The following is a 25,615-nucleotide window of genomic DNA, read 5'->3' as shown; positions in this document are numbered from 1 at the left end:
TTGACCAAACTGGAAATTGATATTTTATTTTGCCATATTGATTGCAAAGAAAGATTTAATATAAAATGAAAATAAATTATTACAGAATAAATAAATCTTTTCAAACCTCTTGCTGTAATAATGCATAACCTCCATGATATACACAAATCTCTAAACTGAGGTAATACATCGTAGTTATGTGGGTTGCCTATAGACACGATTAGTGGTCGCACAAAATAAAATACAAATCGTTTTCGAATCAACAGAAATGAATACTGCCAATTCCCAGGTCCATATGGTATCGATAGTATTATACCATTATTTTAATTTTGGTTTGGGTTTTAGCTTTTTAAGTCTCTTGAGCAAAATTTGAGATTCACAAAATTTGTTTGAAGTCAAAAAAAAACGCTCATTCTGGCACAAAGTTTATTAACAAAGCAACATTATTGTACACATATACAGTATATATCTTTACATAATTATACGCGACAATATACAAAATAAAATTTTGTTATAATTTTTGAATAAATATTATTGTTCCCTCATAACAATATTTCATGATATTCAACAGGGCGATATTTTCAATTCTGATATTTCACGATAAATTCGTAAAAGTTCAATGATTATGTAAGAGGACAATCTTATCAGTTTACTTATAGTAAGCACATCGTCATCACAAAAAGTACTTAAAAACAAACAAAAGAAGAAAGCGTCAACGAACCCTGTAACATTTTAACATGGAATGGTTATCCTCATATATTTGTTAGTTTACACATACATCATCACATATAAACAACCATCTTCTTATCTTAACAACGTACACATTTAATTCCATAGGCGAAACAGAGGGTGCGTCAGATGTGTTCCGTACAGACAAATTTGTACTCTCGAAAATAACAAGACAAGAAGTAAGCGTTCGGTTGCAACTTCAACGACTACTTCTACGTTTCAACAACTGCGAAGCTGAGAGACACATCTGCGAAAGTGCCGCCTATGTTAGTACTATTAGACACTTATTAGAGGCGATCTACCGGTGGTAGGACTAAAATTAACGTTATTGTTTGTTCACACGTCAAACCACAATGCGAACGAACAATCGAAAGAATCGAAGCTTAAGCACAGGATAACGAACATGACTAAACTAGTCGAATACATTTTTAAAGCTATTACTAATCGGTAATGTCGTCCGACATCAGTAAAGTCAAACGAAAACATAACCAAATCAACTCTAACCCCTAAAACAATCTTAACGAATTTGGTGTTTTAGACGATCTTATCATACCTATCTACTCTGTCTACATAACAAATACCTATCTAGAAGTCGGGGTGGGACAGGCTGGGGGACTACAAAATTTACAAGAACACATCACATCAATCCGAATATGGTACACATTAAATGCAATCTGGCACGCTTATTTTATAAGTACATTACTAATACTTAGGGATTAGGTGTGGAACAGTAAATTTTTATTAATGGTTTCGTTAATCCGCTCGAAGTTTTCGTCTAATATATTAGGATTAATGCCGTATTTAGCTAACTAGAGATAGCAAGCTCAATTTCCGCGACGTTGCGAACTGGAATATTTAAAGGAAATGTGTTTGAGTTCGTTCGGTTGAGCACATCGGTTGTTCCGATCTTTGTTTGAGATATGTTGTGTGCTGATTACGAGCGAGATATGTGGGAAAAAGACGGAAATTGTGCGCAAAAAAATAAAGTATGAATTTCGACTTTTGTCTTACGCGGAGTTTTGGTTATCGCACGGCTGGAATCGCGCAATCTGCAAAATTTCCATTTCGGTGCGGGAAAGGAGTGCAAGGTTTTGTTTTTTGCTGCTAGACAGACAATCCTGGTTTAAAAAAAGGTTCATTTGTGTGCAATTAAAGTCAACTTGGTGGCATTTTTCGAGGGCCTTGGTCATATAAGAACAAAAAAATTGCAATTTAGTATAGTGTGCGATTAGATTTTCAGTCAAGGGTGAATTGTAAATCTTGATACGAAGTTAAAGCTTTTTATACTGTTTTAGGGTGGTCAGGTTTTGAAAATTTCTCCGGTTTGATATTAGTGCTAACCTAATAGAAATATTATAGTTATGTTTAAAAAATATACATATTTTCTTCAACTCCCTTTTAAAAAATTTACGTTACAAAATTTGTATGAATTAAAATAAACTTAGCAGCAGGTCATAAAATATGTCGTGGTCGTATATTAATATGCATTTATGTTTATTTTAGGAAAAATGCTTATAAAATATCGTTAACAACTATTGTTTCAGGCACGGTTGAATTTTATTTAAGCCTGGGTACGTTAAGAATTTTTTGCTTTATATATGGAGTAGGTTATGGATTAAGTACAAATACGTAAATTACATTAGGCAATTCAGTGTAAAAGACCAATTTGACCTGTCCTGATAGGCAACCCAAAATACACTAATCTTGTATTCCTTGTGTGTTCTACTTTAATTTATAGAAGAAAATCCACGATGAATTTCTGAGACCTCGTAGATTGGTGATATTTTTGAAATTCTAGTTCGAATGAAGGAATAAATGAATTTCGGGTTGCCTCTAATCACAAATCAAATCGTCATTTAGGCCGAATCAGCCTGTATATCGGGGGTCTGGAAAATGGATTACCTCTCCGCTACGCTCTTAACAATCAACTGGTGAGTCTGGGAAAAATAGTAAAAAAAATCTTTCTCATATTTTGTTCTACTTTTTTTAAGGAGTTTAGAAGAATTTTCAGGAGTCCTAGTATCTTCTTGAAGCAATTTAAAAGAAGCTTGGGGGTCAGAGGTGTTTCGTTTTTGAAAAGATCTTGACGTCCCTGTCTTTTTTTTTTTGAAAAATTGAAAAGATTCTTGGGATCCTTTGTCCGATTTTAACTGTTTTAAATAACTTGGCGTCATTTTTTTTAAGGAAATGGTGGTGTTCTTTCTCGCAGAATTAGAAAGGATCTTGATGCCTTTCTTTCAAAGTATCTTAAAGAATTTTGGGACTTTTTTTAAAGTTTGTTTTTATTAATATTCTTAGTGAAGAATTTTCCGGACCCTACTCTAGTTTTTTAAACATTTTAACGATTTTAAATATTTCCCAGTATTTTTTTAAGGGATTTAAAGGTTTCATGAGGGCCCCTATATCGCTTTTTCAATCATTTTTAAAATAACTAAGAATCCCTGCTGCCTCATTTTTTGCAGAATTTTAATGGATCTTGATGTCCTGACTTTTTTTGAAAAAATCGAAAAGAATCTTACGAAGCCTTTGGGTTTTTTTTAAGTTTTTTAATATTTTTGAGGCCTAACCTATTTTTTAAGTAATTTAAGAATTTTTATGGGTTTCTAGTGTCCTTTTTAAAGAAATTTATCTCATCGTGACGTTTTTTTAAGGAATTTAAACAAAGACCTGTGACTTTTTTTTTAATTTGAAAAGTTCTTGAAGACATCTAAAAGCATTTTAAAAGAACCTTGAGGGTTCCTGGGCCACGTTTTAGGGGGAATTTTGAAAGATGTTGATGCTTTTTTTTAAATCCAAAATATTTTAATTTGAGAAAGTCTTGAGTTCCGCAGTGTTTTTTTTTTATTCGGGAGACTCTTGGGTACCCATGGACATTTTTTTGTAAATTAATAGAAAACATTTTGGAGGACTTTTTTGGGAAAATTCTGACTTGACCCGTTTTTGAGTTAATTTTGGGGCGCCGCTTTTTTTTGAAAAATTTAAAACAATCTTGCGGTTCTAGGTATTACTGTTTGGAAAGAATTTGAAAGAGCTTTGGAGCCTCGACTGTTTTTTTTATAATAATTTCATTAAATTTCTTAGAGAATACATCATTTGCCAAAATCATTTTTATCTTGACAGGTACTAGCCCCGCCCACCCACCCTCTCTTTTCTTAGAGGGTATGTCATTTGCCAAAATCAGTTCTAATTTATCAGGTATTAGCCCCGCCCACCCGCCCTCCCTTTTCTTAGAGGGTATGTTATCTGCCAAAATCAGTCTTATCTTAACAAGGATATGTCATTTGGTAAAATCCGTCTTATCTTAGCTTATTCTAACGGAATTATTTCTGTTCAGTGTCAGATCCATCTTTAATTCCGATCAGATACAATGAATTACTGAAATGCAGGCGAGGTGGGTGGGCGGGGTTAACTATACGTTCGTCTGCATAGTTATTATACAAAGAGTTGCATATTGTAATTTGAAGTAACGAAAAATTGAAATCAAAAAAACATAAAATTATAAAATTGGAACATTGAAGCATGGAAAAATTGTAAAAAAAAGAAAAATAAAAAACCGAAACGAAAAATTGCAAATCGAAAAACTGAAAAATTCAAAAGTTGGAAAATTGAAAAATTTAAACTTGAAACTGGATAAATTGCAAATAAAAGTTTTACCTTAGTAGCTTCTAACCCCGCCCACCCGCCCTCTCTTCTCTTAGAGAATATCTCATTTACCAAAATCAGTTTTATCTTGACAGGTACTAGCCCCGCCCACCCACCCTCTCTTTTCTTTTGTCACTGCCAAAATCAGTTTTATTTTAGCAAGTAATGAAAATTAATTTTTACAAAACATGGTCAAAATTTGGAAACATTACAGGCTTACTTATTTTATTTTCATAAAATTACGTTTTTTTCGTAATCTACATCATAGAGAATTTTTTATTATTTTTTGGGACTCCCGTACATAACGTACTGAAAAATTAATCCACCATTTTCCAGACACCCGGTATATACAGGGTCGCTAGAAGGTATAGAAACGGTTAAATATCATGATAACCAATTGTACAAATCAACTGAAATTAGGGTACAAGATTTTTTTTTGCTTCGTTTGTTTTCGAGATGCACGGCCAACTTGATTTTTTTAAATGTCACTACCATATAATTACTAGCACTATCACTACAGACGAAGAAAAAACCCTTGAAATTCTAGGTGTAGATCGAATCATTTATAAAAGGAAAATAACAATTTATCTGTTTTCTCACCAATTGTTCAATAGATTTGCCCAAGACAATAATATTGTCAATAATTAATAGTATTAAGAGTAGTCACCAGAATGAAGAGGGGGTGGGTGGGCGGGCCTACTGCTTACCTATTAAAAACTCTCCACAAAAAAGTTATACTTAGCCCCGCCCACCCACCCGCTCTTTCATTTTTTGTTTCTGAAATAAGAAATAAATGTTTTAACAAATAGTACGATTGGCGCTTTTTTTACACCCTAGTTTCTATAAGTTACTTATTACTCCCACTCTGCAGAAGAAAATATAATTAACCCCGCCCACCCACCCACCCCTCTCCGTTTCGGTGATTAATTTAAAAAAATAGTACAACTAAAATTTATTGCAGCAGAAAGAAGATAAAATTTATTGTTTAAAAGAAAAAATTAATGACAAACTATCCAAATTTTGGTTGATTTAGACTATTTATACTTGTATTTTATATTTTCCTTATTACAAATCCTATTTTTTGCAGATGTAATATGGCGAATAAAATATTACTATCACTATCACTATAGTTCCCAGAATGAAGAGGGGGTGGGTGGGCGGGCCTACTGCTTGCCTGTAAAAGACTCTCCAGGAAAAAGTTACACTTAGCCCCGCCCACCCACCCGTTCTCTCAGTTTTTTTTAGTAAGAACTAAATCTTGTAACAAATACTTGTACAGTAAAAAAGTTACAATTGGCGCTTTTTTTACGGCCTAATTTGTGTCAGTTATTTACGACTCCCACTCTAGAGAAGAACATATAATAAACCCCGCCCACACACCACCTTCCATTTCGATGATTAATTAAAAAAAAATAGTATTACGAAAATTTATTGCAGCAGAAAAAAGACGAAAATTATTGTTTAAAAAAAAAATTAAGAGCTTATTAAATTTAGAGAATTATAACAGTGAATTCAGACAAAAAGCTCCATTATGCATGCATTAATTATAATATTTTAGTGCCGTTTAAAAAAAAAAAACAAGTTGGCCTAGCATCTCGAAAACAAATGAAGCAAAAAAAACCTAATTTCAGTTAATTTTTACAGTTGGTTCTCAAGATATTTAACCGTTTCCATACATTCTAGCGACCCTGTATATAACTTTTATTTTAGGGTATTTAGAATTTTGAAATTTTCAAGCGTTCTATTTTTCTTACCAACCTAATAGAAATATAGTCCTTAAAACACAACATTTTTTACTTTAAAACTTTTCTCCCAAAACCATAAAATATCAAATTTGATAGCAGATACCATCTTTTTTGATTATTATTACTATTATTGTTATTATTATTTATAAAACGCGAATATGTTTGCCACATAGTCGTACGTCTCGTACATGCGTAGTTAATCTATACAAAACGACTTTTGTGTCCAGAAAGGAAATTAAATCGAAGCTTTGAAGGACGAAGACGTAAATCAGGATGTGCCGAACAAACACCAAGTAAATAATGATTCGTTATAAAAATTTTACAGCTTGGGTGATAAAAGCTTTTAAGCTCCTGGTTATTAACCTTTCCTGGACAAAATTTCATATAGTAATGGCATGTACACGGCATTTGCAGCACTGTCTTCAACACTAAAAGTGTCCGAATTAAATTGAAAAAAAAAAACAACTATAAATGTTTATACTATGTTTATCCATTTATCTGATAGTGGCGTTTTCTACACAGACTTCCACTCTCACCGCATCACCTAAAATAGCCCTCTGCGTCAAAATTTGCAGCCAAAAGAGTCCCCTGCTCAAAATGCACCTACGCGCCAAACGTCATTACTGCCGCTTGTTTAATTGGCGAGTGCCCTCGGTCATCGATTTCTCCTAAAATAAAGAACGAGATCAAAGGTGGTAATATTTGACGAAGGTCTCTAATTAAATACTTCAGTCTTGGGGCATTCGTTACAGAAACGCGCCGTTTCCGAGTTACTTAATGAGAAAACAGTTCATGATGATCCCAAATAATTTAATTGCCCGCACAAAGCGCCCTCCCGAACGAAAAAAATCATCGCTACTGTTCGACACGGATTCCCGACTAGTGGCAGTGAATTTGAGCCCCTTTTGATCAGCACTTCCGTATTGTCCGCCGCCAACAGAAAAAAGCGCCTCGGAGTTGGTCGAAACGCGATGCTTTGAGTATCGTCACAATCCACAAAAAAGCGACGACGATTTGGCCGCACGTCGTAAGCAAGCCGTCGAAGGAGGCGAGCGAGGTCGCTAAAGACGTTTGTTTCCCAGGTGCCGCGTGGAGGAGATTAGGGTCTGAGGCTCCGGCGGCGGTTTCCCACCTAGGAGAACGACTTGGGCTATGCGTCCACCTCGTGGCAGACCTCCATGTAGTCGGGGTGGAGCATGATGTCCTTGATCATGTCCTTCAGCATCGTGTAGCGGAGCACCATGGGGTAGATTTTCGCGTTGGTGTACTCGATCTGGAACACGACGGACAAGAATTATTGTCGGTACTTATACGATTTCAGGAAACTAACTGGGGGTTCGGTCAGGTTAGGTCAGGTCAAGTCCCGAATTTTTAGGATTTTATTTTGGAATCAGCACGTCGAGATCTACGTCCCTGAATTTTTTCAGAATTTTTTGACAACTTTTTTAAAAGTGAAATTTTTCCCTTCTTCAAATTTTGTCCAAATTTTGACAATTTCGAAACTTAACTAAAAACGTTTTCTTGTAGATTTCGAGCTCTAGACCTCACTTCCGGCCTCGTTTCCTTGATAGCTGCAACCGTTTTTCCGGAATCGACCGTCGAAATATCGAAATTTTTAGAAATTGTCAAAAATTCGCATTTCGTACCGATTCTTTCGAAAATGTTGCTCCGTGACCATCAACACGCTATATTTTTAGAATCGGTAACTTAACTTAACTAAACACATTTTCTTGTAGATTTCGAGCTCTAGAACTCACTTTCGGCATCGTTTCTTTGATTACTTCAGTCGTTTTGCCGAAATCGACCGTTGAAATATCGAAATTTTTAGAAATTGTCAAAAATTCGCATTTCGTACCGATTCTTTCGAAAATGTTGCTCCGTGACCATCAACACGCTATATTTTTGGAATCAGCATGTCGAGATCTACGTCCCTGAATTTTTTCGCAATTTTTAGACAACTTTTTTAAAAGTGAAAATTTTCCAATGGTCCCCTTCTTCAAATTTCGGCCAAATTTTGACATTTTCGAAACTTAACTAAACACATTTTCTTGTAGATTTCGAGCTCTAGAACTCACTTCCGGCCTCGTTTCTTTGATAACTGCAACCGTTTTTCCGGAATCGACCGTTGAAATATCGAAATTTTTAGAAATTGTCAAAAATTCGCATTTCCTACCGATTCTTTCGAAAATGTTGCTCCGTGACCATTAACACGCTATATTTTTAGAATCAGCATGTCGAGGTCTACGTCGCTGAATTTTTTCGCAATTTTTAGACAACTTTTTTAAAAGTGAAAATTTTCCAATGGTCCCCCCTTCTTCAAAATTCGGCCAAATTTTGACATTTTCGAAACTTAACTAAACACATTTTCTTGTGGATTTCGAGCTCTAGAACTCACTTCCGCCCTCGTTTCCTTGATAGCTGCAACCGTTTTACCTGAGTCGACCGTTGAGATATCGAAATTTTTAGAAATTGTCGAAAATTCGAATTTCGTACCGATTCTTTCGAAAATGTTGCTCCGTGACCATCAACACGCTATATTTTTAGAATCAGCATGTCGAGATCTACGTCCCTGAATTTTTTCGCAATTTTTAGATAACTTTTTTAAAAGCGAAAATTTTCTTCAAATTTCGGCCAAATTTTGACATCTTCGAAACTTAACTAAACACATTTTCTTGTAGATTTCGAGCTCTAGAACTCACTTCCGGCCTCGTTTCCTTGATAGCTGCAACCGTTTTTCCGGAATCGACCGTTGAAATATCGAAATTTTTAGAAATTGTCAAAAATTCGCATTTCGTATCGATTCTTTCGAAAATGTTGCTCCGTGACCATTAACACGCTATATTTTTAGAATCAGCATGTCGAGATCTACGTCTCTGAATTTTTTCGCAATTTTTAGATAACTTTTTTAAAAGTGAAAATTTTCCAATGGTCGCCCCTTCTTCAAATTTCGGTCAAATTTTGACATTTTCGAAACTTAACTAAACACATTTTCTTGTTGATTTCGAGCTCTAGAACTCACTTCCGGCCTCGTTTCCTTGATAGCTGCAAGCGTTTTTCCGGAATCGACCGTTGAAATATCGAAATTTTTAGAAATTGTCAAAAATTCGCATTTGGTACCCATTCTTTCGAAAATGTTGCTCCGTGACCATCAACACGCTATATTTTTAGAATCAGCATGTCGAGATCTACGTCCCTGAATTTTTTCACAATTTTTAGACAACCTTTTTAAAAGTGAAAAATTTTCAATGGTCCCCCCTTCTTCAAATTTCGGCCAAATTTTGACATTTTCGAAACTTAACTAAACACATTTTCTTGTAGATTTCGAGCTCTAGAACTCACTTGCGGCATCGTTTCTTTGATTGCTTCAGTCGTTTTGCCGAAATCGACTGTTGAAATATCGAAATTTTTAGAAATTGTCAAAAAGTCGCATTTCGTACCGATTCTTTCGAAAATGTTGCTCCGTGACCATCAACACGCTATATTTTTAGAATCAGCATGTCGAGATCTACGTCCCTGAATTTTTTCGCAATTTTTAGACAACTTTTTTAAAAGTGAAAATTTTCCAATGATCCCCCCTTCTTCAAATTTAGGCCAAATTTTGACATTTTCGAAACTTAACTAAACACATTTTCTTGTGGATTTCGAGCTCTAGAACTCACTTCCGGCCCCGTTTCCTTGATAGCTGCAACCGTTTTTCCGGAATCGACCGTTGAAATATCGAAATTTTTAGAAATTGTCAAAAATTCGCATTTCGTGCCGATTCTTTCGAAAATGTTGCTCCGTGACCATCAACACGCTATATTTTTAGAATCAGCATGTCGAGATCTACGTCCCTGAATTTTTTCGCAATTTTTAGACAACTTTTTTAAAAGTGAAAATTTTCCAATGGTCCCCCCTTCTTCAAATTTCGGCCAAATTTTGACATTTTCGAAACTTAAACAAACACATTTTCTTATAGATTTCGAGCTCTAGAACTCACTTCCGGCCTCGTTTCCTTGATAGCTGCGACCGTTTTTCCGGAATCGACCGTTGAAATATCGAAATTTTTAGAAATCGTCAAAAATTCGCATTTCGTGCCGATTCTTTCGAAAATGTTGCTCCGTGACCATCAACACGCTATATTTTTAGAATCAGCATGTCGAGATCTACGTCCCTGAATTTTTTCGCAATTTTCAGACAACTTTTTCAAAAGTGAAAATTTTCCAATGGTCCCCCCTTCTTCAAATTTCGGCCAAGTTTTGACATTTTCGAAACTTAACTAAACACATTTTCTTGTAGATTTCGAGCTCTAGAACTCACTTCCGGCCTCGTTTCTTTGATAACTGCAATCGTTTTTCCGGAATCGACCGTTGAAATATCGAAATTATTAGAAATTGTCAAAAATTCGCATTTCGTGCCGATTCTTTCGAAAATGTTGCTCCGTGACCATCAACACGCTATATTTTTAGAATCAGCATGTCGAGATCTACGTCCCCGACTTTTTTCGCAATTTTTAGACAACTTTTTTTAAAAGTGAAAATTTTCCAATGGTCCCCCTTTCTTCAAATTTCGGCCAAATTTTGACATTTTCGAAACTTAACTAAACACATTTTCTTGTAGATTTCGAGCTCTAGAACTCACTTCCGGCCTCGATTCTTTGATAGCTGCAACAGTTTTTCCAGAATCGACGGTTGAAATATCGAAATTTTTGAAAATTCGATAAATTAGGCATTTCGTGCCGATTTTTTCGAAAATGTCGCTCCGCGACCATCAACAGCCTATATTTTTGGAATCAGCACGTCGAGATCTACGTCCCTGAATTTTTTCAGAATTTTTAAACGATTTTTTCAAAAGTGAAAATTTTCCAATGGTCCCCCCTTCTTCAAATTTCGGCCAAATTTTGACATTTTCGAAACCTAACTGAGTACATTTCCTTGTGGATTTCGAGCTCTAGAACTCACTTCCGGCCTCGATTCTTTGATAGCTGCAACAGTTTTTCCAGAATCGACGGTTGAAATATCGAAATTTTTGAAAATTCGATAAATTAGGCATTTCGTGCCGATTTTTTCGAAAATGTCGCTCCGCGACCATCAACAGCCTATATTTTTGGAATCGGCACGTCGAGATCTACGTTCCTGAATTTTTTCAGAATTTTTAAACGACTTTTTCAAAAGTGAAAATTTTCCAATGGTCCCCCCTTCTTCAAATTTCGGCCAAATTTTGACATTTTCGAAACCTAACTGAGTACATTTTCTTGTAGATTTCGAGCTCTAGAACTCACTTCCGGCCTCGATTCTTTGATGGCTGCAACCGTTTTTCCAGAATCGACGGTTGAAATACCGAAATTTTTGAAAATTCGATAAATTAGGCATTTCGTACCGATTTTTTCGAAAATGTTGCTCCGCGGCCATCAACAGCCTATATTTTTGGAATCAGCACGTCGAGATCTACGTCCCTGAATTTTTTCAGAATTTTTAAACGATTTTTTCAAAAGTGAAAATTTTCCAATGGTCCCCCCTTCTTCAAATTTCGGCCAAATTTTGACATTTTCGAAACCTAACTGAGTACATTTTCTTGTAGATTTCGAGCTCTAGAACTCACTTCCGGCCTCGATTCTTTGATAGCTGCAACCGTTTTTCCAGAATCGACGGTTGAAATATCGAAACTTTTGAAAATTCGATAAATTAGGCATTTCGTGCCGATTTTTTCGAAAATGTCGCTCCGCGACCATCAACAGCCTATATTTTTGGAATCGGCACGTCGAGATCTACGTCCCTGAATTTTTTCAGAATTTTTAAACGACTTTTTCAAAAGTGAAAATTTTCCAATGGTCCCCCCTTCTTCAAATTTCGGCCAAATTTTGACATTTTCGAAACCTAACTGAGTACATTTTCTTGTAGATTTCGAGCTCTAGAACTCACTTCCGGCCTCGATTCTTTGATAGCTGCAACCGTTTTTCCAGAATCGACGGTTGAAATATCGAAATTTTTGAAAATTCCATAAATTAGGCATTTCGTACCGATTTTTTTGAAAATGTCGCTCCGCGACCGTCAACAGCCTATATTTTTGGAATCGGCACGTCGAGATCTACGTCCCTGAATTTTTTCAGAATTTTTAAACGACTTTTTCAAAAGTGAAAATTTTCCAATGGTCCCCCCTTCTTCAAATTTCGGCCAAATTTTGACATTTTCGAAACCTAACTGAGTACATTTTCTTGTAGATTTCGAGCTCTAGAACTCACTTCCGGCCTCGATTCTTTGATAGCTGCAACCGTTTTTCCAGAATCGACGGTTGAAATTTCGAAATTTTTGAAAATTCGATTAATTAGGCATTTCGGACCGATTTTTTCGAAAATGTCGCTCCGCGACCATCAACAGCCTATATTTTTGGAATCGGCACGTCGAGATCTACGTCCCTGAATTTTTTCAGAATTTTTAAACGACTTTTTCAAAAGTGAAAATTTTCCAATGGTCCCCCCTTCTTCAAATTTCGGCCAAATTTTGACATTTTCGAAACCTAACTGAGTACATTTTCTTGTAGATTTCGAGCTCTAGAACTCACTTCCGGCCTCGATTCTTTGATAGCTGCAACAGTTTTTCCAAAATCGACGGTTGAAATATCGAAATTTTTGAAAATTCGATAAATTAGGCATTTCGTGCCGATTTTTTCGAAAATGTCGCTCCGCGGCCATCAACAGCCTATATTTTTGGAATCAGCACGTCGAGATCTACGTCCCTGAATTTTTTCAGAATTTTTAAACGACTTTTTCAAAAGTGAAAATTTTCCAATGGTCCCCCCTTCTTCAAATTTCGGCCAAATTTTGACATTTTCGAAACCTAACTGAGTACATTTTCTTGTAGATTTCGAGCTCTAGAACTCACTTCCGGCCTCGATTCTTTGATAGCTGCAACAGTTTTTCCAAAATCGACGGTTGAAATATCGAAATTTTTGAAAATTCGATAAATTAGGCATTTCGTGCCGATTTTTTCGAAAATGTCGCTCCGCGGCCGTCAACAGCCTGTATTTTTGGAATCAGCACGTCGAGATCTACGTCCCTGAATTTTTTCAGAATTTTTAAACGACTTTTTCAAAAGTGAAAATTTTCCAATGGTCCCCCTTCCTCAAATTTCGGCCAAATTTTGACATTTTCGAAACCTAACTGAGTACATTTTCTTGTAGATTTCGAGCTCTAGAACTCACTTCCGGCCTCGATTCTTTGATAGCTGCAACAGTTTTTCCAAAATCGACGGTTGAAATATCGAAATTTTTGAAAATTCGATAAATTAGGCATTTCGTGCCGATTTTTTCGAAAATGTCGCTCCGCGGCCATCAACAGCCTATATTTTTGGAATCAGCACGTCGAGATCTACGTCCCTGAATTTTTTCAGAATTTTTGAACGACTTTTTCAAAAGTGAAAATTTTCCAATGGTCCCCCCTTCTTCAAATTTCGGCCAAATTTTGACATTTTCGAAACCTAACTGAGTACATTTTCTTGTAGATTTCGAGCTCTAGAACTCACTTCCGGCCTCGATTCTTTGATAGCTGCAACCGTTTTTCCAGAATCGACGGTTGAAATATCGAAATTTTTGAAAATTCGATAAGTTAGGCATTTCGGATCGATTTTTTCGAAAATGTCGCTCCGCGACCATCAACAGCCTATATTTTTGGAATCGGCATGTCGAGATCTACGTCCCTGAATTTTTTCAGAATTTTTAAACGACTTTTTCAAAAGTGAAAATTTTCCAATGGTCCCCCCTTCTTCAAATTTCGGCCAAATTTTGACATTTTCGAAACCTAACTGAGTACATTTTCTTGTAGATTTCGAGCTCTAGAACTCACTTCCGGCCTCGATTCTTTGATAGCTGCAACAGTTTTTCCAAAATGGACGGTTGAAATATCGAAATTTTTGAAAATTCGATAAATTAGGCATTTCGTACCGATTTTTTCGAAAATGTCGCTCCGCGGCCATCAACAGCCTATATTTTTGGAATCAGCACGTCGAGATCCGTCCCTGAATTTTTTCAGAATTTTTAAACGACTTTTTCAAAAGTGAAATTTTTCCAATTGTCCCCCCTTCTTCAAATTTCGTCCAAAAGCGTTTGTCAATATTTGGAATCGAAATCCCCCAAAAACGTTTCCATCCGAGTCTGAGAATTAAATCTAGATAACACCAGCACCTTGAAATTTGCCTAAAATTTTACGAACAGACAGTTTATACAAGTCCTATACCATCTACGACGCTTCCCCGAGTTAATTCCACAACTATAGATAAGTTTCAAACGACCTATCGGTTCAGTTCGATTTGGAAGCGGATGGAAATATGATTTCCGATTCACACCAGAAGTACATATTAGAAAATGATTTCTCCCTGTTTCGCTTTACTCATTACTGTTTGACCTAGAATAAGTTTACCGCCGCGGCAACTAATAACCGTTAGTTAACTTGGAACTTGGAAATTGCTACATTCCGTGGGCTCTATTTTCGTACATAGAGCTAAGTATATTCCATAAATTATCGAGAACGTTACGCAGAAACAGAAAATTTAGCGGCAAATCTTCATAAAAAAACGGGACCTACTTTTTCTCTTTCTAGAAGCTACCAAACGGCAAAATCTGCATAGTAAGTATAGAATCCCAGCATTTCCACCCTCCGCCTATTTATCATTTCAGCAGATAACAAGGCCTGTCTGTAATTAAAACCTGTTTGAAATTCAAATAATGTAAATGTAGTACAGCCGAATACTGCCGTCCATTACGCTAGTTCCAGTTTTCGCCGTTTTAAATCCAACAACAACCATAACACCGGTGTTATCTAAAGTTCGGCGTCGAGCCTCGCTAATTCGCCCTGAATAAACAACTTCACATGAATCGCTTTATACAGTTTCAATTTATTTCACTTTCAATCAACATAAATATCTCACGGCGGAGCTTAAATTGATTCTCACGTGGCTGTTCATTCTGTTTCGGTGAATAGTCTCAGGTTGAATGTTGAACCGAACGATCCAGTTTCAATGGGATGCTGAAGTGTTGGAATAATAAATTCTCGCGTAAATAGCTTTGTTTCCACGCTTGATTAAAAATTTAACACGGAGATAAAAGGTTATTATTTTGAATTCAATTAAAAACGTTGTAAACGAATTTTCTTGCCTTTGGTGTTCTTCATTTATTGCTCCCCTGTGGTTGTTCATGTGCGGACTTGTCGTTTTTTGGTGGAGGTACTTAACGGTTTAATTGCGTGGGTGGGTTATTTATTGCCGGAGGGAATATATTTTTTTTACGAATCCTAAAAAATCCTAACGTGTTTTTCAAATCGATTTATTCTTTGTGGCTGTTTTCTCGAAGAAAAATTTTACTAACCTTGATCTAAAATATTAAAGACAAAATGTGTTGTTTTTAATTCAATTTATCAACCTCGTTACTCATCTCATCGCCGCTTTGTATCGTAAAAGTAATGAAAATTTGTTATAAATTTAATATTCCCGCTCCTAATTTGGCAAAGGATAATTTTAAAAACCGGCGGAAATTTTCGTTCGTTACAATTAACTTTTTCCGCCGCGTAAGTCGCCGTTTGATATTTATATTTACAAAGATCGATTTATCTTTTTATATCGTTTGATGTACAAATTTTAACGTGAAATTGACAGTAACATGGGTTTTCTAAGAAAAACCTTTCTCAACAATGTCGTTCATTGTGAGGCGTTTGAATGTTAAAAGCGTGCAGAGACTTTTTCGTTCAATCAGGAACTGTGGAAAAATTGTTGCCTTATGGCACTGCGGTATCGAGCAGTTTAATTACCACGAATGTTAAAAAGCGTGTCTAGGAATGTGGAACAAAAAACGACACCTTCAGGGAATAGTTATTATGCAAAAACAAACAAATGGTTTTATAATGATTTATTAATGTTAATTTGTGCAAATCATACGCGTTGGACTAAATAGTTGAGTCATACGAATATTCTATTGTCAATTATTTAGCACCTTTTGACGACAAAGTCGATTCTGCTTACTCATGTGACAAGCATTTTACACCACATTCCAAGTACTAATTTACCATTTCAAACATGTTTTAAGGTTCTTGTTCTGAAAAGACGACTACGTATATTAAGAAAAAAGACAAAAATATAAGCCCCGCCCACCCACCCTATCTCAATTGTGATGATTTTTTTTAATCGTGGAGACTCAAAAGAGCGAAATTTGACTGCAAAATCCATATTTTCTTACAAAAATCTACCATTTTCAACGTGTTTTAAGTCCGTTAGAATAAAAGGAATCATCACAATTGAGATGGGGTGGGTGGGCGGGGTGTATACGTTACCTTTTTTTTTCTTAATATGCGTAGTATTCTTTGAACGGGATTCTTAAAAACATGTTTTTAATTTCTTGTAAAGAAATAAGTTTTTTCAGGTAAGCTCCGCCCCTTTGGTTCACGGCGAATAAAAAAAAAACATCACAATAGAGACAGGGCGGGTGGGCGGGCTTACATTTTGTCTTTTTGTTTTAATAGTGTAGACTTTTTTTCACAACATGAAACTTAAAGCATGTTTAAAATAGAAAATTTGTGTAAGAAAATTAAGCGCGGCCCCATAATTACAAAATCCATATTTCCTTGCGAAAATGTACCATTTTAACTATGTTTTAGTTTTTTGTTGTGAAAAGATGGCTACGTATATCAAGAAAAATAGGCAAAATATAAGCCCCGCCCACCCACCCTATTTCAATTCTGATGATTTTTTTATTCATCGTGAGCCAAGAGGGCGGAGCTTAATTGCAAAATCCTTATTTCTCGGAATAGACAAAAAAGATTTTTTTGAGTATCGTGTTGTTCAAAGAATACTATGCATATTAAGAAAAAAACAAGCCAAAAATTAAGCCCCACCCAAATCCATTCGAAGCTCAGTGTGTTGATCATTCGTTGTCAGATCGAGGGGCGGAGCATAATTGCAAAATTGATACATTTCTACAAAAATTTACCATTTTAAACGTGTTTTTAGTTTCTAAGAATCATCACAATTGAGATGGGGTGGGTGGGCGGGGCTTATATTTTGCCTTTTTTCTTAATATACCTAGTTTTCTTTGAACAACACGATACTCTAAAATATGTTTTTAATTTCTTGTAAAGAAATAAGTTTTTTCAGTTAAGCTCCGCCCCTTTGGTTCACGACGAATAAAAAAAAATCATCACAATAGAGACAGGGCGGGTGGGCGGGCTTACATTTTGTCTTTTTGTTTTAATATGTGTAGACTTCTTTTCACAACATGAAACTTAAAGCATGTTTAAAATAGAAAATTTGTATAAGGAAATTAAGCGCGGCCCCATAATTACAAAATCCATATTTCCTTGCGAAAATGTACCATTTTAACTATGTTTTAGTTTTTTGTTGTGAAAAGATGGCTACGTATATCAAGAAAAATAGGCAAAATATAAGCCCCGCCCACCCACCCTATTTCAATTCTGATGATTTTTTTATTCATCGTGAGCCAAGAGGGCGGAGCTTAATTGCAAAATCCTTATTTCTCGGAATAGACAAAAAAGATTTTTTTGAGTATCGTGTTGTTCAAAGAATACTATGCATATTAAGAAAAAAACAAGCCAAAAATTAAGCCCCACCCAAATCCATTCGAAGCTCAGTGTGTTGATCATTCGTTGTCAGATCGAGGGGCGGAGCATAATTGCAAAATTGATACATTTCTACAAAAATTTACCATTTTAAACGTGTTTTTAGTTTCTAAGAATCATCACAATTGAGATGGGGTGGGTGGGCGGGGCTTATATTTTGCCTTTTTTCTTAATATACCTAGTTTTCTTTGAACAACACGATACTCTAAAATATGTTTTTAATTTCTTGTAAAGAAATAAGTTTTTTCAGTTAAGCTCCGCCCCTTTGGTTCACGACGAATAAAAAAAAATCATCACAATAGAGACAGGGCGGGTGGGCGGGCTTACATTTTGTCTTTTTGTTTTAATATGTGTAGACTTCTTTTCACAACATGAAACTTAAAGCATGTTTAAAATAGAAAATTTGTATAAGGAAATTAAGCGCGGCCCCATAATTACAAAATCCATATTTCCTTGCGAAAATGTACCATTTTAACTATGTTTTAGTTTTTTGTTGTGAAAAGATGGCTATGTATATCAAGAAAAATAGGCAAAATATAAGCCCCGCCCACCCACCCTATCTCGATTCTGATGATTTTTTTATTCATCGTGAGCCAAGAGGGCGGAGCTTAATTGCACAATCTTTATTTCTCGGAACAGACAAAAAAGATTTTTTTGAGTATCGTGTTGTTCAAAGAATACTATGTGTATTAAGAAAAAAACAAGCCAAAAATTAAGCCCCACCCAAATCCATCCCAAGCTCATTGTGCTGATCATTCGTTGTCAGATCGAGGGGCGGAGCATAATTGCAAAATTGATACATTTCTACAAAAATTTACCATTTTAAATGTGGCTTAAGTTTCTAAGAATAAAAAAAAATCATCACAATTGAGATGGGGTGGGTGGGTGGGGTTAATATTTCGCCTTTTTTTTCTTAATACACATAGTATTCTTTGAACAACACGATACTCTAAAACATGCTTTTAATTTCTTGTAAAGAAATAAGTTTTTGCAGTTAAGCTCCCCCCCTTTGATTCACGGCGAATAAAAAAAATTATTACAATTAAGAGCGGGCGGGTGGGCGGGTTTACATTTTGCCTTTTTGTTTCAATATGTGTAGACTTCTTTTCACAACATGAAACATAATTGCAAAATTTCCTTGTGAAAATGTACCATTTTAACCATGTTTTAAGTTTCTTGTTGTGAAAAGATTGCTATGTATATTAAGAAAATAAAGGCAAAATATAAGCCCCGCCCACCCGCCCTATCTCAATTCTGATGATTTTTTCTATTCATCGTGTACCAAGAGGGCAGAGCGTAATTGCAAAATCCTTATTTCTAGGAAAAAATAAAAACATTGTTTGAGTATCGTGGTGTTCAAAGAATACTATGTCTATTCAGAAACAAACAAGGCAAAAATTAAGCTCCACCCATATCCATCCCAAGCCCATTATGCTGATCATTTGTTGTCAGATTGAGGGGCGGAGCATAATTGCAAAATCGTTACATTTCTACAAACATTTACCATTTTAAATGTGGTTTAAGTTTCTAAAAATAAAAAAAAAATCATCACAATTGAGCTTAGGTGGGTGGGGTTAATATTTCGCCTTTTTTTCTTAATACACATAGTATTCTTTGAACAACACGATACTCTAAAACATGTTTTTAATTTCTTGTAAAGAAATAATTATTTTGCAGATAAGCTCCGCCCCTTTGATTCACATCGAATAAAAAAATCATTACAATTGGGATGGGGTGGGTAGGTGGGGTTGATATTTTGTCTTTTTGTTTTAATATGTGTAGACTTCTTTTCACAACATGAAACTTAAAACATGTTTAGAATGGAAAATGTGTATAAGGAAATATCGATTTTACAATGAAGCTCCGCCCCATAATTACAAAATTCATATTTCATTTTAACCATGTTTTAAGTTTCTTGTTGTGAAAAAATGGCTACCTATATTAAGAAAAACAAAGGCAAAATATAAGCCCCCCCCCCACCCGCCCTATCTCAGTTCTCATAATTTTTTTTATTCATCGTGCGTCAAGAGGGCGGAGCTTAATTGCAAAATCCTTGTTCTCTACAAGAAATAAAAAACATGTTTTTGAGTTTCGTGTTGTTCAAAGAATACTATGCATACTAAGAAAAAAAAAAGTTAAAAATTAAGCCCTACCCAAATCCATCCCAAGCTCATTGTGATGAATTTTTCATTCGTTGTCAGATCGAAGGGCGGAGCCTAATTTCAAAATCGATACTTTCCTACATAAATTTGCCATTTTAAACATGTTTTAAGGATCTAACAATAAAAAAAATCGTCACACTTGAAGTGTGTCGGGTGGGCGGGGTTTATATTTTGCCTTTTTTTTTTCTTAATATACATAGTATTCTTTGAACAACACGTTTCTCAAAAACATGTTTTTAATTTCCTGTAACGAAATAAGTATTTTGCAGTTAAGCTCCGCCCCTTTGGTTCAAGTCGAATAAAATAAATCATCACAATTGAAATGGGGCGGGTGGGCGGGGTTGATATTTTACCTTTTTGTTTTAATATGTGTAGACTTCTTTTCACAATATGAAACGTAAATGCAAAATTTCCTTGTGAAAATGTACCATTTTGAACCATGTTTTATGTTTCTTGTTGTGAAAAGATGGCTATGTATATTAAGAAAATAACAGCAAAATATAAGCCCCGCCCACCCGCCCTATCTCAATTCTGGTGATTTTTTTATTCATCGTGCGTCAAGAGGGCGGAGCTTAATTGCAAAATCCTTGCTCTCTACAAGACATAAAAAACATAATTTTGAGTCTCGTGTTGTTCAACGAATACAATGCATACTAAGAAAAAAAAAAGCCAAAAATTAAGCCCTACCCAATTCCATCCCAAGCTCATTGTGATGAATTTTTCATTCGTTGTCAGATCGAAAGGTGTAGCCTAATTTCAAAATCGATACTTTCCTTCACAAATTTGGCATTTTAAACGTGTTTTAAGTTGTAACAATAAAAAAAATCGTCACATTGAGATGCGTCGGGTGGGCGGGGTTTATATTTTGCCTTTTTTCTCTTAACATACGTAGTATTCTTTGAACAGCACGATACTCAAAGACATGTTTTTAATTTCATGTAAAGAAATAAGCATTTTGCAGTTAAGCTCCGCCCCTTTGGTCCACGGCGAATAAAAAAAATCATCACAATTGAGATGGGGTGGGTGGGCGGGGATAATATTTTGCCTTTATGTTTCAATATGTTTAGACTTCTTTTCACAACATGAAACTTAAAACATGTTTATAATGGAAAATTTGTATAAGGAAATATCGATTTTACAATGAAGCTCCGCCCCATAATTGAAAAATTAATATTTCATTTTAACCATGTTTTAAGTTTCTTGTTGTGAAAAAATGGCTACCTATATTAAGAAAAACAAAGGCAAAATATAAGCCCCCCCCACCCGCCCTATCTCAGTTCTCATGATTTTTTTTATTCATCGTGCGTCAAGAGGGCGGAGCTTAATTGCAAAATCCTTGTTCTCTACAAGAAATAAAAAACATGTTTTTGAGTTTCGTGTTGTTCAAAGAATACTATGCATACTAAGAAAAAAAAAAGTTAAAAATTAAGCCCTACCCAAATCCATCCCAAGCTCATTGTGATGAATTTTTCATTCGTTGTCAGATCGAAGGGCGGAGCCTAATTTCAAAATCGATACTTTCCTACATAAATTTGCCATTTTAAACATGTTTTAAGGATCTAACAATAAAAAAAATCGTCACACTTGAAGTGTGTCGGGTGGGCGGGGTTTATATTTTGCCTTTTTTTTTTCTTAATATACATAGTATTCTTTGAACAACACGTTTCTCAAAAACATGTTTTTAATTTCCTGTAACGAAATAAGTATTTTGCAGTTAAGCTCCGCCCCTTTGGTTCAAGTCGAATAAAATAAATCATCACAATTGAAATGGGGCGGGTGGGCGGCGTTGATATTTTACCTTTTTGTTTTAATATGTGTAGACTTCTTTTCACAATATGAAACGTAAATGCAAAATTTCCTTGTGAAAATGTACCATTTTGAACCATGTTTTATGTTTCTTGTTGTGAAAAGATGGCTATGTATATTAAGAAAATAACAGCAAAATATAAGCCCCGCCCACCCGCCCTATCTCAATTCTGGTGATTTTTTTATTCATCGTGCGTCAAGAGGGCGGAGCTTAATTGCAAAATCCTTGCTCTCTACAAGACATAAAAAACATAATTTTGAGTCTCGTGTTGTTCAACGAATACAATGCATACTAAGAAAAAAAAAAGCCAAAAATTAAGCCCTACCCAATTCCATCCCAAGCTCATTGTGATGAATTTTTCATTCGTTGTCAGATCGAAAGGTGTAGCCTAATTTCAAAATCGATACTTTCCTTCACAAATTTGGCATTTTAAACGTGTTTTAAGTTGTAACAATAAAAAAAATCGTCACATTGAGATGCGTCGGGTGGGCGGGGTTTATATTTTGCCTTTTTTCTCTTAACATACGTAGTATTCTTTGAACAGCACGATACTCAAAGACATGTTTTTAATTTCATGTAAAGAAATAAGCATTTTGCAGTTAAGCTCCGCCCCTTTGGTCCACGGCGAATAAAAAAAATCATCACAATTGAGATGGGGTGGGTGGGCGGGGATAATATTTTGCCTTTATGTTTCAATATGTTTAGACTTCTTTTCACAACATGAAACTTAAAACATGTTTATAATGGAAAATTTGTATAAGGAAATATCGATTTTACAATGAAGCTCCGCCCCATAATTGAAAAATTAATATTTCATTTTAACCATGTTTTAAGTTTCTTGTTGTGAAAAAATGGCTACCTATATTAAGAAAAACAAAGGCAAAATATAAGCCCCCCCCACCCGCCCTATCTCAGTTCTCATGATTTTTTTTATTCATCGTGCGTCAAGAGGGCGGAGCTTAATTGCAAAATCCTTGCTCTCTACAAGAAATAAAAAACATGTTTTTGAGTTTCGTGTTGTTCAAAGAATACAATGCATACTAAGAAAAAAAAAAGTCAAAAATTAAGCCTACCCAAATCCATCCCAAGCTCATTGTGATGAATTTTTCATTCGTTATCAGATCGAAGGGCGGAGCCTAATTTCAAACTCGATACTTTCCTACACAAATTTGCCATTTTAAACATGTTTTAAGTTTCTAACAATAAAAAAAATCGTCACACTTGAGGTGTGTCGGGTGGGCGAGGTTTATATTTTGCCTTTTTTTTTTCTTAATATACATAGTATTCTTTGAACAACACGTTTCTCAAAAACATGTTTTTAATTTCCTGTAACGAAATAAGTATTTTGCAGTTAAGCTCCGCCCCTTTGGTTCAAGTCGAATAAAATAAATCATCACAATTGAAATGGGGCGGGTGGGCGGGGTTGATATTTTACCTTTTTGTTTTAATATGTGTAGACTTCTTTTCACAATATGAAACATAATTGCAAAATTTCCTTGTGAAAATGTACCATTTTGAACCATGTTTTATGTTTCTTGTTGTGAAAAGATGGCTATGTATATTAAGAAAATAACAGCAAAATATAAGCCCCGCCCACCCGCCCTATCTCAATTCTGGTGATTTTTTTATTCATCGTGCGTCAAGAGGGCGGAGCTTAATTGCAAAATCCTTGCTCTCTACAAGACATAAAAAACATATTTTTGAGTCTCGTGTTGTTCAACGAATACAATGCATACTAAGAAAAAAAAAAGCCAAAAATTAAGCCCTACCCAATTCCATCCCAAGCTCATTGTGATGAATTTTTCATTCGTTGTCAGATCGAAAGGTGTAGCCTAATTTCAAAATCGATACTTTCCTTCACAAATTTGGCATTTTAAACGTGTTTTAAGTTGTAACAATAAAAAAAATCGTCACATTGAGATGCGTCGGGTGGGCGGGGTTTATATTTTGCCTTTTTTCTCTTAACATACGTAGTATTCTTTGAACAGCACGATACTCAAAGACATGTTTTTAATTTCATGTAAAGAAATAAGCATTTTGCAGTTAAGCTCCGCCCCTTTGGTCCACGGCGAATAAAAAAAATCATCACAATTGAGATGGGGTGGGTGGGCGGGGATAATATTTTGCCTTTATGTTTCAATATGTTTAGACTTCTTTTCACAACATGAAACTTAAAACATGTTTATAATGGAAAATTTGTATAAGGAAATATCGATTTTACAATGAAGCTCCGCCCCATAATTGAAAAATTAATATTTCATTTTAACCATGTTTTAAGTTTCTTGTTGTGAAAAAATGGCTATCTATATTAAGAAAAAAAGGCAAAATATAAGCCCCGCCCACCCGCCCTATCTCAATTCTGATGATTTTTTCTATTCATCGTGCGTCAAGAGGGCGGAGCTTAATTGCAAAATCCTTATTTCTAGGAAGAAACAAAAAATATGTTTTTGAGTATCGTGTTGTTCAAAGAATAATATGTGTATTAAGATAAAAACAAGCCAAAAATTAAGCCCCACCCAAATCCATCCTAAGCTCATTGTGCTGATCATTCGTTGTTAGATCGAGGGGCGGAGCATAATTGCAAAATCGATACTTTCGTACAAAAATTTACCATTTTAAACGTCTTTTAGGTTTCTAAGAATAAAAAAATCATCACAATAGAGATGGGGTGGGTGGGCGGGGTTTATGTTTTGCCTTTTTTTTTCTTAATATACATAGTATTCTTTGAAGAACACGATTCTCAAAAATATGTTTTTAATTTCTTGTAACGAAATAAGTATTTTGCAGTTAAGCTCCGCCCCTTTGGTTCACGTCGAATAAAAAAAATCATCACAATTGAGACGGGGTGGGTGGGCGGGGTTGATATTTTGCCTTTTTGCTTTAATATGTATAGACTTCTTTTCACAACATGAAATTTAAGACATGTTTAAAATGGAAAATTTGTGTAAGTAAATGTCGATTTTACAATAAAGCTCTGCCCCATAATTGCAAAATCCATATTTCCTTGCAAAAATGTACCATTTTAAACATGTTTCAAGTTTCTTAAGTATCTTAAGAAGAAAAAGGCAAAATACAAGCCCCGCCCACCCGCCCTATCTCAATTCTGATGTTTTTTATTCGTCCTTATTTCTCTATAAAAAATAAAAAACATGTTGTTGAGTATCGTGTTGTTCAAAGAATACTATGTTTATTAAGAAAAAAAGGCAAAGTACAGGCATTAAGTACTTATAGAAAACTACAATATAGAAAATGATGGCAGCTATGTAAAATATGAGGGTTTCGGTGAACAGGTGATTAAATGGCTTAATGTTAGTGGACTTTGGTTTTTCAATGTTGTGTTTATAATTCTTGTTTTTTTCAATTGAACTTTTTCAATTCTTGGATTTTTCAGTTTTTCGGTTTGAAAGTTTTGGGTTTTTAGTTTTTCAATTTTTCAATTTTCAAATTTTTAATTTTTCGTATTTTCAGTTTCGGGTTTCTAAGTTTAAATACGTAATAATAATTATAATTTTTAAAAAGGTTTCAATTTTTTCAATTTTACGATTTTAGAATGTTTCCATTTTTCAATTATTGAATTTTAAAACATTTTCCTTTATTCGATTTTTCAGTTTGTCCATTTAAAATTTAATTTGCAATCTCACCAGTTTTCAACCATTCTTTAATTTTCAAATTTTTGATTTTTCAATTTTCATGGCTTGAATTTTTCGATTTGCAATTTTTCAACTTCCCGATTTTTACATTTTTTGTTTTTTCTTGTTTTAGATTTTTCAATTTTTCGTTTCTTTAATGTCTTATTTGCATTTTTTTTTCTTTTCGTTTCAAATAATTATAATTTTTAAAATTTTTTAATTTGTCAATGTTTCGATTTGTTAGTATTATGGTTTTTCACCTTTACAATTTTGACGATTCTATAATTTTTCGATTTTACAATATTTGAGTTTTCCGATTTTTCGAT

At 34.9% G+C, this 25,615-nt stretch overlaps 1 protein-coding gene across 1 annotated transcript in view; it reads right to left on the bottom strand.

Moving 5' to 3' along the window:
* Window positions 1–5,691: 5,691 nt before the first annotated feature.
* LOC135128710 (uncharacterized) overlaps window positions 5,692–25,615 on the bottom strand; it is a 263,420-nt gene continuing 243,496 nt past the window's right edge. The window contains exon 6 of the mRNA XM_064055742.1: window positions 5,692–7,368. Coding sequence (XP_063911812.1) covers window positions 7,246–7,368 — 123 coding nt within the window. The 3' untranslated portion in view covers window positions 5,692–7,245. The remainder of the gene's footprint in view (window positions 7,369–25,615) is intronic.

Source organism: Zophobas morio, unplaced genomic scaffold, assembly GCF_036711695.1.
Source record: "Zophobas morio isolate AGI-343-1 ecotype UQ-CSIRO unplaced genomic scaffold, CSIRO_AGI_Zmor_V1 ptg000014l, whole genome shotgun sequence".
Taxonomy (NCBI): Eukaryota; Metazoa; Arthropoda; class Insecta; order Coleoptera; family Tenebrionidae; genus Zophobas; species Zophobas morio.
The sequence above is the reverse complement of the archived record's forward strand: the minus strand, read 5'-3'. Positions and strand labels throughout refer to the sequence as shown.